The 13,099-nt window shown below is 41.8% G+C and overlaps 1 protein-coding gene across 1 annotated transcript; it reads right to left on the reverse strand.

Annotated features, from left to right (window-relative positions):
- Positions 1-428: 428 nt before the first annotated feature.
- glra2 (glycine receptor, alpha 2) lies at positions 429-12,291 on the reverse strand. The gene is made up of 9 exons (XM_024389446.2): positions 11,788-12,291; positions 11,027-11,154; positions 7,317-7,384; positions 5,665-5,888; positions 4,383-4,465; positions 4,134-4,277; positions 3,818-4,032; positions 2,553-2,702; positions 429-1,753 (listed from the first exon to the last, which is right to left on the reverse strand). Exons 1-9 carry the CDS (start codon positions 11,853-11,855, stop codon positions 1,472-1,474), a joined length of 1,362 nt encoding a protein of 453 aa, XP_024245214.1. The 5' UTR covers positions 11,856-12,291; the 3' UTR covers positions 429-1,471.
- Positions 12,292-13,099: the final 808 nt, after the last annotated feature.

Here is a 13,099-nt window from a genome sequence, read left to right on the forward strand (position 1 = left end):
AACGTGGTACCTTCAGGCATTTGGAAATTTCTCCCAAGGATGAACCAGACTTGTGGAGCTCTATAATTTGTTTTCTGAGGTCTTGGCTGATTTCTTTTGATTTTCCCAAGATGTCAAGCAAAGAGGCACTGAGTTTGATGGTAGGCCTTGAAATAGATCCACACCTCAAATTGACTCAAATTATGTCAATTAGCCTATCAGAAGCTTCTAAATCATTTTCTGGAATTTTCCAAGCTGTTTAAAGGCACAGTCAACTTAGTGTATGTGAACTTCTGACCCACTGGGATTGTGATACAGTGATTTATAAGGGGAAATAATCTGTTTGTAAACAATTGTAGGAAAAATTACTTGTGTCATGCACAAAGTAGATGTCCTACCCGACTTGCCAAAACTATAATTTGTTAACAAAACATTTGTGGAGTGGTTGAAAAACGAGTTTTAATGACTCCAACATAAGTGTATGTAAACTTCCGACTTCAACTGTATGTTGAAGGGGAGTGGAAAATACAAACCACCTTTAGGCAAAATTTTACTGAGTTTTAAATAAGTGCATTCATTTCTGACAGACAGCTGAGCGAAAAGAGAGATTGCTTTGTGAAAGATAGGGAAGCCTACCATTTATCTCCAAATCCATGATATCTAAGGCTTTGGGTAGCTTATAAAAATCTGGATTTAATCTCTTCACACATGTAGGCCTTATAGATGTGTGTTTGGTTTTACTATACTTGAGGGGACCAGAACTCCTCACAAGGATAGTAAAACAAGGAAAATTCAATCAAGTGGGGACATTTTGCCGGTCCCAATAAGGAAAAATAATTTTTTAGTCTTAGTCTTGGGGTTAGGGTTAAGGTCAGAGTTTGGTTTAGGGGTTAGAGAAAATAGGATTTTGAATGGGAATCAATTGTTTGGTCCCCACAAGGATAGTAAAACGTGTGTGTGTGTGTATACATTGTGCTCGTATAGAACTGCTGCTTGTAGAAACAGTGAGGAACTGCAGTACAATTGTATAAAACTGCTCTAAATCAACCTTCATATGAAAACCACACAAAAGTCTAACCCTAAAGCCCAGACTACTGCACATACAAATGCATGGAATGTTGCTCCATTGCAAGGTTGCACAAATGCAAAGGCAGTATTGTCTCATAAAATGTGGTCCACCTTTTTACATCATTGCTCTGTGCCTTGAGTAAAAACCCAGTAGAATCTCCAGGATGCATTAACACATAGGAATATATCTGTGCCTCACCACTTGTTCATCTAAAACATGTGCATTAGTCTATTTGATTTTGCTTGAACACCTATCAATTATCCCTGAAAGAACACCACCACCCCCAGCATCACTGTGCCTCTCCTCCATGTACAGTCCCACAACATAAAGTAGTCTCACTGCTGTCTAATCATTTCTCATTCAGTAAAATTAGAGTGAGAGAGAGATGAGGGTTCCATAGGTAAAACCTGCCGGGCAGAGCGACTACCCTGACTGCATGCCAATGTCCTCATGCCTGATGACCTTGTATGTTATCCAGTAGAAGATGTTGAAGAGGAGGAAGGCCATAGGGAAGGCTGCTCGGGACACAGTGTCAATCCTCTTGGCCCTGTCCACAAACCTTTTTCTTATCACCTCTTTCTCTTTAGGGGTTGGTGGTGCTGGGCTGGGGTTTGAGACGGCGTTTTTAACAGCCGACCCATCCTTCAGACACTGAGTCATGCCGTAACCAGAGAAATTGAAGCGGCCATCCCTCATGTCATCATCCTGGTGAAACAAAACAAAGGCAGAACCATGGTGAGTTTGCTTCTGTTCAATGGAGAGAAAGAGTTTCAGACACACTCCCATGTGCACACACACTATGACATTGTGGTGTATGGCCAGTAGCCATGTTCTTGCGTCCTTTTCTTGGCCCGTGACTCAGGTGTTGTACCCTTTACCTGAGGATGCCTCCAGGCGACATCTACAGCTGCTTCATTAACACTGGGGACACAGCTGAATGTCTCCCAGATACACCCTACCTCCCTCCCTCCCTCTGCTGCAGCAGCAACAACAAGCTAACACACTTAGATAACCTTAGATAACCTGACACACTTCAGTCAGCAAGTCTCTGACTGCCCTAAATGTTCATTCAGCCCAGTTTCACCATGTCACACTTCCTTTTGAAAGACACCATTCATATGATCAGCCATGAGGCCCTGGGATTTGGTGTAGCAGTTACTGGCACTGCCTGCCTTTGGTGCATGTAAGCCTGTGTAAGCGAGGGATTGATCGAATCCTAGTCCCATATTGCATTTTCAACACACATTTTCTCAGTCTTGCCTGTCTCTCCCCATCTCTTCAATAGCAATTAAAAAATACTGGAGTGGAACTCCCAATCTTTAAAAATGGTTAATGAGTCTGGGCTTTGCAGTGACTGTTCTAACGGCAATCCCACTGGGCACAGACGTCAATTGAATGTCTATTCCATGTTGGTTCAACGTAATTTCATTGAAATGGAGTAGAAACAACGTTGATTTAAGCAGCATGTGTCCAGTGGGATGCTCCTCAAGACTAGACTGTTTACCTTGTGAGTCCGCCTCTGTCTTCGCCTCAAGCGAAGTAAATCCTTCTGTTGCCTGGAAACAAAGTTAACCCCAGCATATTCCAGTAGGGCAGCGAATACAAACAGGAGACACACGGCCATCCAGATATCAATGGCCTTCACATAGGACACCTGTGACAAGAAACAAACAAACAATAGTTTACTGGGACTGCATAATCCTTGTATGTCCTGGCGTCATGATGCATCGGTCAATTAACATTTCAATGGGATTATTATCTTCCCTCATTGTGCTTTGTTATGTTAATCAGAGTTGATGTAAATTCTAAATCACCATAATTAGAGGGGTGGTATTTGCTAACAAGTGCTTTAAACTTTCAAAGCTGAAATTGATATGAGTGATTTCAGCGATAGCACTGGAAGGAAATAATTGCTGCTTCAATTACCAAGGTAACATAAAGGAAACAGTAGCAGTTAGGCTGAAGCCTTCATCTCCCAGCCGGATGTGAGATGGAGGCTAGAATCTGAAGGATGACCTCTTATTCATCCTACAATGACCTCGCCTGTCTCTCAAAATGACAGGTCATTTGCATGGAGAGAAAACAACTCAACGTTGTTGAGTGCTCTTTAGGCATATTGAGCTTTTGTTGCTGTGAGTTGGGCCTCTCAAAGTCCTATCTTAATATTTATCAGCGTTTCTTTCTTTCGGGCCTCTGACGTGGCCGAGCCCTCCGTGGTCGAGCCCTCCGTGGTCATGTGTGGTCCAATGTGTAGGGAAATTATTGATCTTCAAGAGATGACTCACACTGGAGGCCTCTTGCTAGCGTAAGTGTGAATAGCAATTTAGTGTTTGACAGTGTACTGTCGCTGTGTATACACTACTGTTTCATTTAGTCATGTTATATTACCACCTAAATCACTATTCTAACAAGTTAAATACATTTCTTCAATATATGGTGATAATGTAATGTTTAAAGTTCTTCTCTGTTTTGCAACTTATTGATTTTAAAAATTAAAGACTTCACAAATGCATTGATATTCGCTTGATATAAATCTATTGATTGCTTATCTATTGCCCTAGGCCACTTGAATCAGAACCCAATACTCAAAATTCAGGGAAGCATGGAGACTTCAACCTTAGGCATATTTACATTTCATGAGCAGTATCTGATTATGTACGACTTCGAAAATGAGTAGGAAATGGAATATTGATTGATCTGAACATGGCCCAGTATCCCTCTCTCCTCCATCAGATTGTCCACTCACCCTGCTTGGGTTAACAATATTACCTTAGGAAGGGAGGCTCTGGAGCCGGAGCTCTGGGTTGTCATGGTGAGCACAGTGGTGATGCCCAGCGCTACCCTGGCGGGCGCGGCGTCCATGTTGATCCAGAAGGAGACCCAGGAGAGGATGACAATGAGGAGGCTGGGGATGTACATCTGGATCAGGTAGTAACCCATCTGTCTCTCCAAGTGGAACTTCACCTCAATGCAGGTGAATTTACCTGGAGAACAAAACACACTGACACCTCAGATCAGGGATGGTGTGGTGTGTGCTGAGAATGTCTGTGAATGTGTACAGTGTGTGTGTGTGTGGCTCTCTGACCAGTGTTGTAGCTTTTGGTACAGTATCCCAGCTCCTTCTCATCTCTCATGATGAACTGGGGGAGGGTCAGCCCTGCGGCCACCTGCACCGGATTTTTGTCCTTGCTCTCCCACTCAAAGATCAAATCATTCATGGTGTAGCCAACTGAGAAATGAATGAATACAGCAAAGATGTTTGAGAGGTTATAGCATTTTTACAAACCATGTTGCATGTGCTTTACCATGTGGGATGTAAGGAGCAGTCACTTACAGCTCTCCAGTTGCATGGTACAGATCTGCATGTCCATGGGAAAGTTCTTCAGATCCATTGGACAAGATAGAATGAGAGTCAACCTTTGAAGAAGACATGTAAAGGTAAGGAGTCAACTGTGCAGGCATTCTTTGTGAATGTACAAATAAATTATATAAATTATGTAGTTACTGGCTAATTACATTATTGTGTTCTATACCTCACTCAATAGATGCATGTAAAAGTAAAAATCTTATGGAACCTAATTTTTACTGTTTCAAGATTTAAATACAAGCTGTGTATGCCTACTGTGTACAGTATGTGATAAACATATACTCCTCTCCTGCAGTCAATGCTCTTTCTCCTTCCCCTCTGAGAGCCTCCTCCTCCCACACAGCATGTGGGATTCCCTTCAGCAGGTTCTTATCACACTTTCATTACTGGACAGTTATTGCGTCTGAGATGTATTGTCGTGTGCAGTCTGCTCTCTCTCTCATCTCTTCTCTCATGAATGGAGCGAGTGGCTAACCACCTTTCATCTGTTCTCTCAGAACCCCCTGCCTCCCTCCACACCTGGGCTCCCCCGCCTGAATCAGCTCTCCAAATGGACAAAATTGAGCTGCAGTATTCCGTTCCCTTGAGGTTTAAATCTGAGGCGGAGTTGTGTGACTGAAGTGATATTGAAATGAAATGAAATTTAATGTAATGTAAGTGTAGTAGTGATTTTTGTAGGAGGAGGCTATTGTATGAAGGTTACCCATGTCTCATCTACTACGAGTGCGCTGCATCTACTGCAAAGTGATTCCATCTTACTGATCCCATGCAATGCTAGGGATGAAGCAAATGCCCAGTGGAAATTAATAGCCTACATGAGCGGCTTTTTTTCCCATACTCCGTCCCTGAACGTATTCTAAACATCTTTGGAGAAAAATTCCCTGTAGCTTTTGGCTTCTCAAGTAGTTTGTGTTTCTATGGAGACTTTTAGTGGAGACCATATTGCAGCCAATTCCTCCAGGTAAAGGAATGCTTTATTGAGATGAATCCCATGAAACCAGAGAGGTAGTCTTTGATGTTTCTTACAAAAGTAATTACATGTGTGTTAAGGGCTTGGAAGTAGACTAACGTTGAAGGGAATCTCCGACTGTCTGCTGAAATTTCACTGGATTTGAATATTTTCTTTGTTTGGATGTTTCCAACAGGAAATGTTCTGCGTGACCTTGTTCTACATCTCTCCAGCCTATTTCACTTATTTCCCCAATCAATAGAGTTGAGTCCACCATTCAATGCATGCTCCACATCTGACCTGATACTGTACAGGACGGTACCATCTTTGAAGACCCTCAGGAGCTTGTTGTCTGTTGTGACATCATGGAAGTTGGCACCTTTCTCATTGGCGAAGAACAGGTCAGGTTTCCAGATAGAATCCAACATGGACGGATCCAGGTCCAGAGAGGAGTCTGGGTATTTGCTGTATGCCAGCCGAGGGTCTCTCCACTTCTGTCGCAGGAAGATGTTCACTCTGTAATCCTTGAGTAAATAGTGAAATCAGCTTTAGAACGGCTTTATTTTGACATATTAACTACTTTTGTCTATCCCCATTAAATATACAGTACTCTACTTTTGATGACTAGAATATGTTGTGTCTGGTCACTTACTCATGACTGGTCACTGGTCACTTACTCATGACTGGTCAATGACTTGTCACTTACTCATGAAAACATTATTTTGCTGTGGACTTTTACATATTTAGAATGATAGTGTTGCTAATACAAAACAACATTATCCTCTTAATATGTTGGCCAAATGCCTGCCTCAGGTTTTTGGTTCCATCATAGTGACATGCAGCATTACATTTGGCATCTAATATTGCACCAATGATACTAATATCAATGGTAATAGAATACAGACACTGTGGGACGACCACAACCTTAACTAGAGAAATTGCTCAATTATTTGTTTTACATAGAATTGTAATATGATAAATAATAGCATGAATGAATGGATGCAATACATGGATTTCAATGCATATTTGTAAATCACAGCACAATACCATCATCTAAAATCCAAATTACATTTTTACAGTAGATACAAATTTGTTGAAAAGAGCCATCAAAAAATTGCAGCCATCAGTCTAACTTAGTTACTTGCTCCATATGATCAGTTTCCTCTGTTATTGCTGAAGTGCCATAATAGGAGATAGATGATGTTTGGGTGTCCCAGGAAGTAGACGCAGAAAGTTCATTGAAGTTTGAAGATGCATTTAGTATTGACTCATGCAGGTTTTAAGAAGCTGATGAACAGACTGTATCAGATGAGATGCCTTTTCTCTCCCTTTCAGAACAGACCTATTTGGTAGGCAGTAGTGTATTTGCGGTCAACAGTCTATTGGCAGTCCCAGATGTGTATGCTTATGTGTGACAAGTTATTGAACAATTGTGGGCAAATGTTTGAACCCCAGCTCAGCTGGCAAATACTGTCATTGCGATATAACTATTGAATGGGATCTCAATGCGTATTCTAGGTTTGCTATTGTTTACCCCTTGGGCAGTTGGATGTCTTGAGATATTACACCCGATCAATCTGCTTAAATCTCACACCTACAGCTATTGGCTGCAATTAAAGTGAATTATGTGCTTGCGTTCACTGTGTAAATGATTAAAACAGAACTAACTTAACACATGCACAAGGGAGTGTCATGGGAATAGCAATCCAATATTGCCTTGAGTATAGTGTGCTATACTTGCCCCCTGGAGCTGCCAATAGACTAAGGGGATGGGACAAAGTGAATCATCGCACATGAAGAAGTAAACGTTGAAAACATCCATAAACTAAAAGGAAAATTAGCTCATGAACAGCAAAGAAATTATTTGGATTGGATGATTTAAATCTTAAACTCCAGAGGAGAAAAATAGCCAGGCTGTAGACAACATGACCAAGCACAACACTCCAACTCACCATTGTAGTTTCTGCTATAGAACCAAAGCTGTTGATAAATATGTTGCAGGTAACATTAACTGGGGGACCTGCAGGTTGGAGGACAGATAGCACATTGACATGTTTGACAGGGAAGAGGTAAAGCAAGAAGACGTTCGGGACACTTACCATGCTGGTCTCTGTGACCGAGCCCAAAGCTGTTGATAAAAATATTGCATGTAATGTTTACAGGGGGACCTGTGAAATGGAGTGAGAATGAGGTGACAAGAAAAAGTCTCTGTTTTTTTAGCCCTTAATTATCATGTGCCATCTACACGGGGTGCTTTAGCAAATAGAGGTGAGGGAGGTTGAGGAAGATAGTGGTGCAATATCTGTTGGACGTAACTTGAGTGTAATAAATGTATCTATCACCAAAATATGGGCTGTATGTATTTCTGTCAACATAAGAAAGGCATGTTGTTCTCCTAAGCACGCCATGCAAGTCATAAAGCTACAGATAGTCGTTGATTAATCTCATCACCAAGTGTTTGTCTTCAAAAGCAGGCCTGGTACAGTAATAAGACCAGGTAAAAAAAAATGGCGGGATCATTATTCAACAAACAGTGGTATCGTTCAGAAATACTGACTGACTTCAAAAGTATGGTGCCTGGTAAGTGGGGCTAATCATTGACTAAATAAGGATGACAACAAATGTTTTACTGGATGGGGTTAAAGGACAGACAAAAACACATGCTGAAAGACAAACCGAGAGACACGTTGACACACACACTAGCATTAAACAGTGGCACATGCAAACAGAACAGTTAATTTAGTGTCACAAGCATTATGCTAATATCTTTGAGGCCTGGTGGCAGAATACCTGGTAAATACATTAACAGTGGGAAAAAAAATAGTAGGAAATAGTGAACCCTGTGTCATCTTAACGCCCTTCACTGACATGAGTTCTCCAAGCAGCCTTCACTGACATGAGTTCTCCAAGCAGCCTTCACTGACATGAGTTCTCCAAGCAGCCTTCACTGACATGAGTTCCCCAAGCAGCCTTCACTGACATGAGTTCTCCAGGCAGCCTTCACTGACATGAGTTCTCCAAGCAGCCTTCACTGACATGAGTTCGCCAAGCAGCCTTCACTGACATGAGTTCGCCAAGTAGCCTTCACTGACATGAGTTCTCCAGGCAGCCTTCACTGACATGAGTTCTCCAAGCAGCCTTCACTGACATGAGTTCTCCAAGCAGCCTCAGACAGCAAAGACCCTTTAAAGCAGCGCCAAATCTTGGTCTCTGTGTTAAGATGTGAGCACAGTGCCCTTCCCCTGTGTATTCATCAATATTCAATGTGACGTGGTGGTATTAATATTTGCCTCTGTTTGTAGTCGGGCAACTACATTTAATGTCAGTAACAACATTTTTACAGAATAACTCTGCACAACAACCTCGGCAAGGAAATGTAGGTCAGGCTCCAGCAGCACTGTGGGGAATAGTTGTGACACAGTATGGTCTGTAAGTGATAAACTAGCATCATCTATGTATATCCCTGTATACTGTACATGGATGTGCAAATGTACTGTAAGTGTGTGTGTGTGCGTGCATGCGCATGTGTTGGTGTGGTATTACACCTCATTAGACTGGAATTATCTATCTGCCAGAGACTCTGTCCATCAATTTACCAGACAAGGTAAGATCATGTTTTTCACTCCAGACTTTTTTTTCACCTCTACTCCAACCTTCTCCCATATCCATAAAATTGTTTCTGCTTTTCAGAACAGACAAGTCTTCCCCTGATCTTAAGTCAATTTCTGAGGTCTTGTTTACACTTGTTTTCCATTCTCCCAGACAGAGTGGATAGATCTGGGCCAATGTTTCTGTGTTGAGGCTGAGTCTTGCTGACCAATCTCAGACTGGGTTTCCTGTGCTATTCTCCTCACAGTGGCCTTCTCTTCAGCATTGTTCCAGCCACTAGTCTCCCAGCCCTCCTGTCCCAGCCTGCCTGCCTCCCTGTCTGGGGTGTGCCCCTGCCTGCCGTTGACGTTTATTGTCATGAATCTTGCACTGGAGGAAGAACTGAGCAATTTCCACTATCTGAGCCAGCTGCAAAGTCAAAATGGGCTATATTGTAAAAATAATGAAAACAAAAATGTAAGGTTAGGCATTAGGCTTAGCAGTGTGGTTAAGGTTAGGTTTAAATGTGTCTCCTGACCCCTCCTGTCTCAGCCTCCAGTATTTATGCTGCAGTAGTTTATGTGTCGGGGGCTGGGGTCAGTTTGTTATATCTGGAGTACGTCTCCTGTCCTATTCGGTGTCCTGTGTGAATCTAAGTGTGCGTTCTCTAATTCTCTCCTTCTCTCTTTCTTTCTCTCTCTCGGAGGACCTGAGCCCTAGGACCTGAGCTCCAGGACTACCTGACATGATGACTCCTTGCTGTCCCCAGTCCACCTGGCCATGCTGCTGTTCCAGTTTCAACTGACCTGAGCCCTAGGACCATGCCCCAGGACTACCTGACATGATGACTCCTTGCTGTCCCCAGTCCACCTGGCCATGCTGCTGCTCTAGTTTCAACTTCCACCTGACTGTGCTGCTGCTCCAGTTTCAACTGTTCTGCCTTATTATTATTCGACCATGCTGGTCATTTATGAACATTTGAACATCTTGGCCATGTTCTGTTATAATCTCCACCCGGCACAGCCAGAAGAGGACTGGCCACCCCACATAGCCTGGTTCCTCTCTAGGTTTCTTCCTAGGTTTTGGCCTTTCTAGGGAGTTTTTCCTAGCCACCGTGCTTCTACACCTGCATTGCTTGCTGTTTGGGGTTTTAGGCTGGGTTTCTGTACAGCACTTTGAGATATCAGCTGATGTACGAAGGGCTATATAAATAAATTTGATTTGATTTGGTTTGAAATGAATTGTATGACTTTGTGGCTGTGCTAGCTAGTGACCACTCTGCAGAGCTGCCTCCAGGGCAAGATTCATGACAATAAATGCCAACCTGCTCCCTGAGCCCCACCAATGAGTTCCCTTCCCTCTCCTTACTCAGCTCCATCACAGTGACAGATGCTGTGTCTCTCCCCCTCACCACAACACAACAATAGAGGAACTCAACAGCCCACAGTCTAGCCAGAAGGAACCAATCCCTCATCTGTGGCCGTCACTGTTGCACCACCGTTGGTTTGGGGCCCACATCTATAACTTTAAGCTCATTATTGTTTTTCTAGTGTTGAATACTGATGGTAAATATAGCTGTTGCACACTATAAATGACAATTGAGGAAATAGCTCTAGTTATTGGGTGTTGTGATGGTGGGCTGAGATATAAAACTATATCTAGCCTACTGCTTGGTTCTGGTGTGAGCCCTTCATGTTCGATAGCTCAATCCCATAAGTCCTACAGGGATGAGGATGTCACTGTCTACAAGTGTGATTGATAGCCATTCTTCTTTAAATATTTAAGGGGTGGGTTTCATCAATAGACAAATACATAATTAATGTTCATAATGGGCCTTATTTACAATTGATGGGTTTTGAGAATGTATACATTGTTCAAAATATGCCCTATTGACTGTTGAGGGTGTGTTCAGTTGGGAATGTTTACACCTACATCATTATATGTAAGGGATGTCAATACTAGAAAATTAAATATAGCCATATAGGTGGAAACACTGATAATTCCAGATGTATTTTATGCAAATGTTTTGTAATCCACACTAAACAAGTCATAGGAAAGCCAAATACAAACCAACCTTTGAAGTTCGGTCTTATTCGTGCATCATAACCCGATGTTCTACCCATCAATGAGTCCAGAAAGTCTGAGGGAGACAAGTTAGTAGTAGATCCTGATCTGGACTCATGCTCCTTGGCATCCACCACCCTGTGAGAAACAAATGAAAAACACCTACTTAGTCCAAAGTGTGGTGAAAACATTTCTATTTAAACACAACCAAAGATGATCCTGGCCTGAATAGGTATTGAGAGAAACACAAATGCGATTCAAATTCTATGATTATGGAGAATTACAATAGTGTGGAACACATTGGCAGACAAGGTGTACAATAAGCCTCTTGTCACTGCAATGGAGAATTGGCATCGTGACTCTCCTCATTGTATACCTATTGGCTATGCACATTCTGAAATAAGTCACTCCGGCATAGGCTACTATAATTTCACAACGTTTTGACAACGCCCACAGAGTTAGAGGCAGTGATTAGCTTGGCTACACATCCTAAGCTATATTTTCAGTCTAATGACTGAACATTAAAGCTGTATGATTTCTACCTTCCATTAGTAACTTTGAGGTCCATGAGGAAATAATGTGTTCATTTTAGGTAGGTTCATATTACATTTCCTAAACTTTGTTTTAATGGCAACGCACTTTGCCTTTTCAAACGATTAATATTACAGTTGAATAGACTACATATACATACATCCAAGAAAGTATCTAATTCGATTTGGAATAGTTTTATTTGTTTATGTTAAATAGCCAATAACGTAGCCATTCACCTACCTGCTGTTGTTGGTCTCCATTAAACATGCAAATAAAGCAGTCAAGACTTTGATAAAGGGGCGATTCATTCCTCTTGATTTTTTATTTCTTCACTTCTTTATTTCTTCCATATGTGAATGCTGGTCAAACACACAATCCAAGCAGCAGTATCGCTTTATTTCTGACCAAAGCGCAGTTGGGTGTTCTCGTGGCACACAGAGAATACGCAGGTGGCATTCCAGTCCGTAGGATCATAGTTTAGTTTGATGAAACACTGGTTCCCAGAATCATAAATTCTGAGTCATTGCCGCCAAAAAATAACCTGTAAAAAAAACGTCGTGAGGTGACACAATTCGCCGAGTCTTCAATGAGGCGTTCTCACTTTCATTCAAAACTCACTGAAAACAGATGTATGTTCTCAAAAACATATAGCGGTGTTGAAGCATAATCTTTCCTTGCGTTGAAGACTGTCCACTGCTGGAATGGAGACAAGTGGACGGACGCCTCTTCAGATTCAGCACTTGGATAGCTCCCGTTACCTTTGCGCGCAAGCGCACCATTAAGAACTGGAGGGCGCGAGTTGATTTTCAATATGTCATATAAATGAGGAATACAACATTTTAAAAAATAAATTCAAATTAGCGTTGTTAATGATCCAAATTCCTGTGTTTCGAGTAAAATTCCCCTGAAAGCTGCCCATAGAAAGGTATGGATATGGAAGTGCTCAGGTCAGGAGGGACTGCACACAGATGTTGTGTGCCAGAACATCTTGTTGTCAGACAATAGTTTTCTAGAATGTTTCATCACCTGACACTGGCTGGCTGGCTGCCTGCAACCTGGTCTCAAAGCACTTCATATTATTCTGTAAGTAAATCTGAGACACTCCATTTAGTTTGATATATTACGTTTCATGTGGTATGTATTAATATGTGGATGTTCATCACCCATTTCGTATGATATTATATGAATTACAATTCGTATTATAAGGTAAGAATTTGCAAAAAGTACTATATGTTACGAATTGTAGCTAGCTGGCTAACGTTAGTAAGCAGTTGCTTATCTACAGATAGTTTGTTGATAGCATAACCATCTGTAGATCATCTATACGGGACTATCTGAATAAAGTGTGACCCAAATGATTCATGTTTTCCAATGGAGACACACATACGGCAATTAACCACCTAGAAAAGAGAGATTAACAGCATCCTCTGTGAACAGTAACAGGTATACTAACAACATTTAGGTTGGTGCTGCAAAACCAGCACCAACCAGAGTCTAAATGGATTGCACTATAAACCAGGCAATGTAAAATCCTCAATTCCACATAAAGCAG

Source organism: Oncorhynchus tshawytscha, linkage group LG26, assembly GCF_018296145.1.
Source record: "Oncorhynchus tshawytscha isolate Ot180627B linkage group LG26, Otsh_v2.0, whole genome shotgun sequence".
NCBI classification, from domain to species: Eukaryota; Metazoa; Chordata; class Actinopteri; order Salmoniformes; family Salmonidae; genus Oncorhynchus; species Oncorhynchus tshawytscha.

What these genes read in the sequence shown, in the direction of transcription:
- glra2 (XM_024389446.2), bottom strand. Translation starts at nt 11,855, where the DNA reads ATGAATCGCCCCTTTATCAAAGTCTTGACTGCTTTATTTGCATGTTTA. An exon ending in CTATAGCAGAAACTACAATG is followed by an intron (nt 5,889 to 7,316) that starts GTGAGTTGGAGT and finishes TATTTACTCAAG; the next exon opens with GATTACAGAGTGAACATCTT. An exon ending in CCAGAGCCTCCCTTCCTAAG is followed by an intron (nt 2,703 to 3,817) that starts GTAATATTGTTA and finishes TTCTTGTCACAG; the next exon opens with GTGTCCTATGTGAAGGCCAT.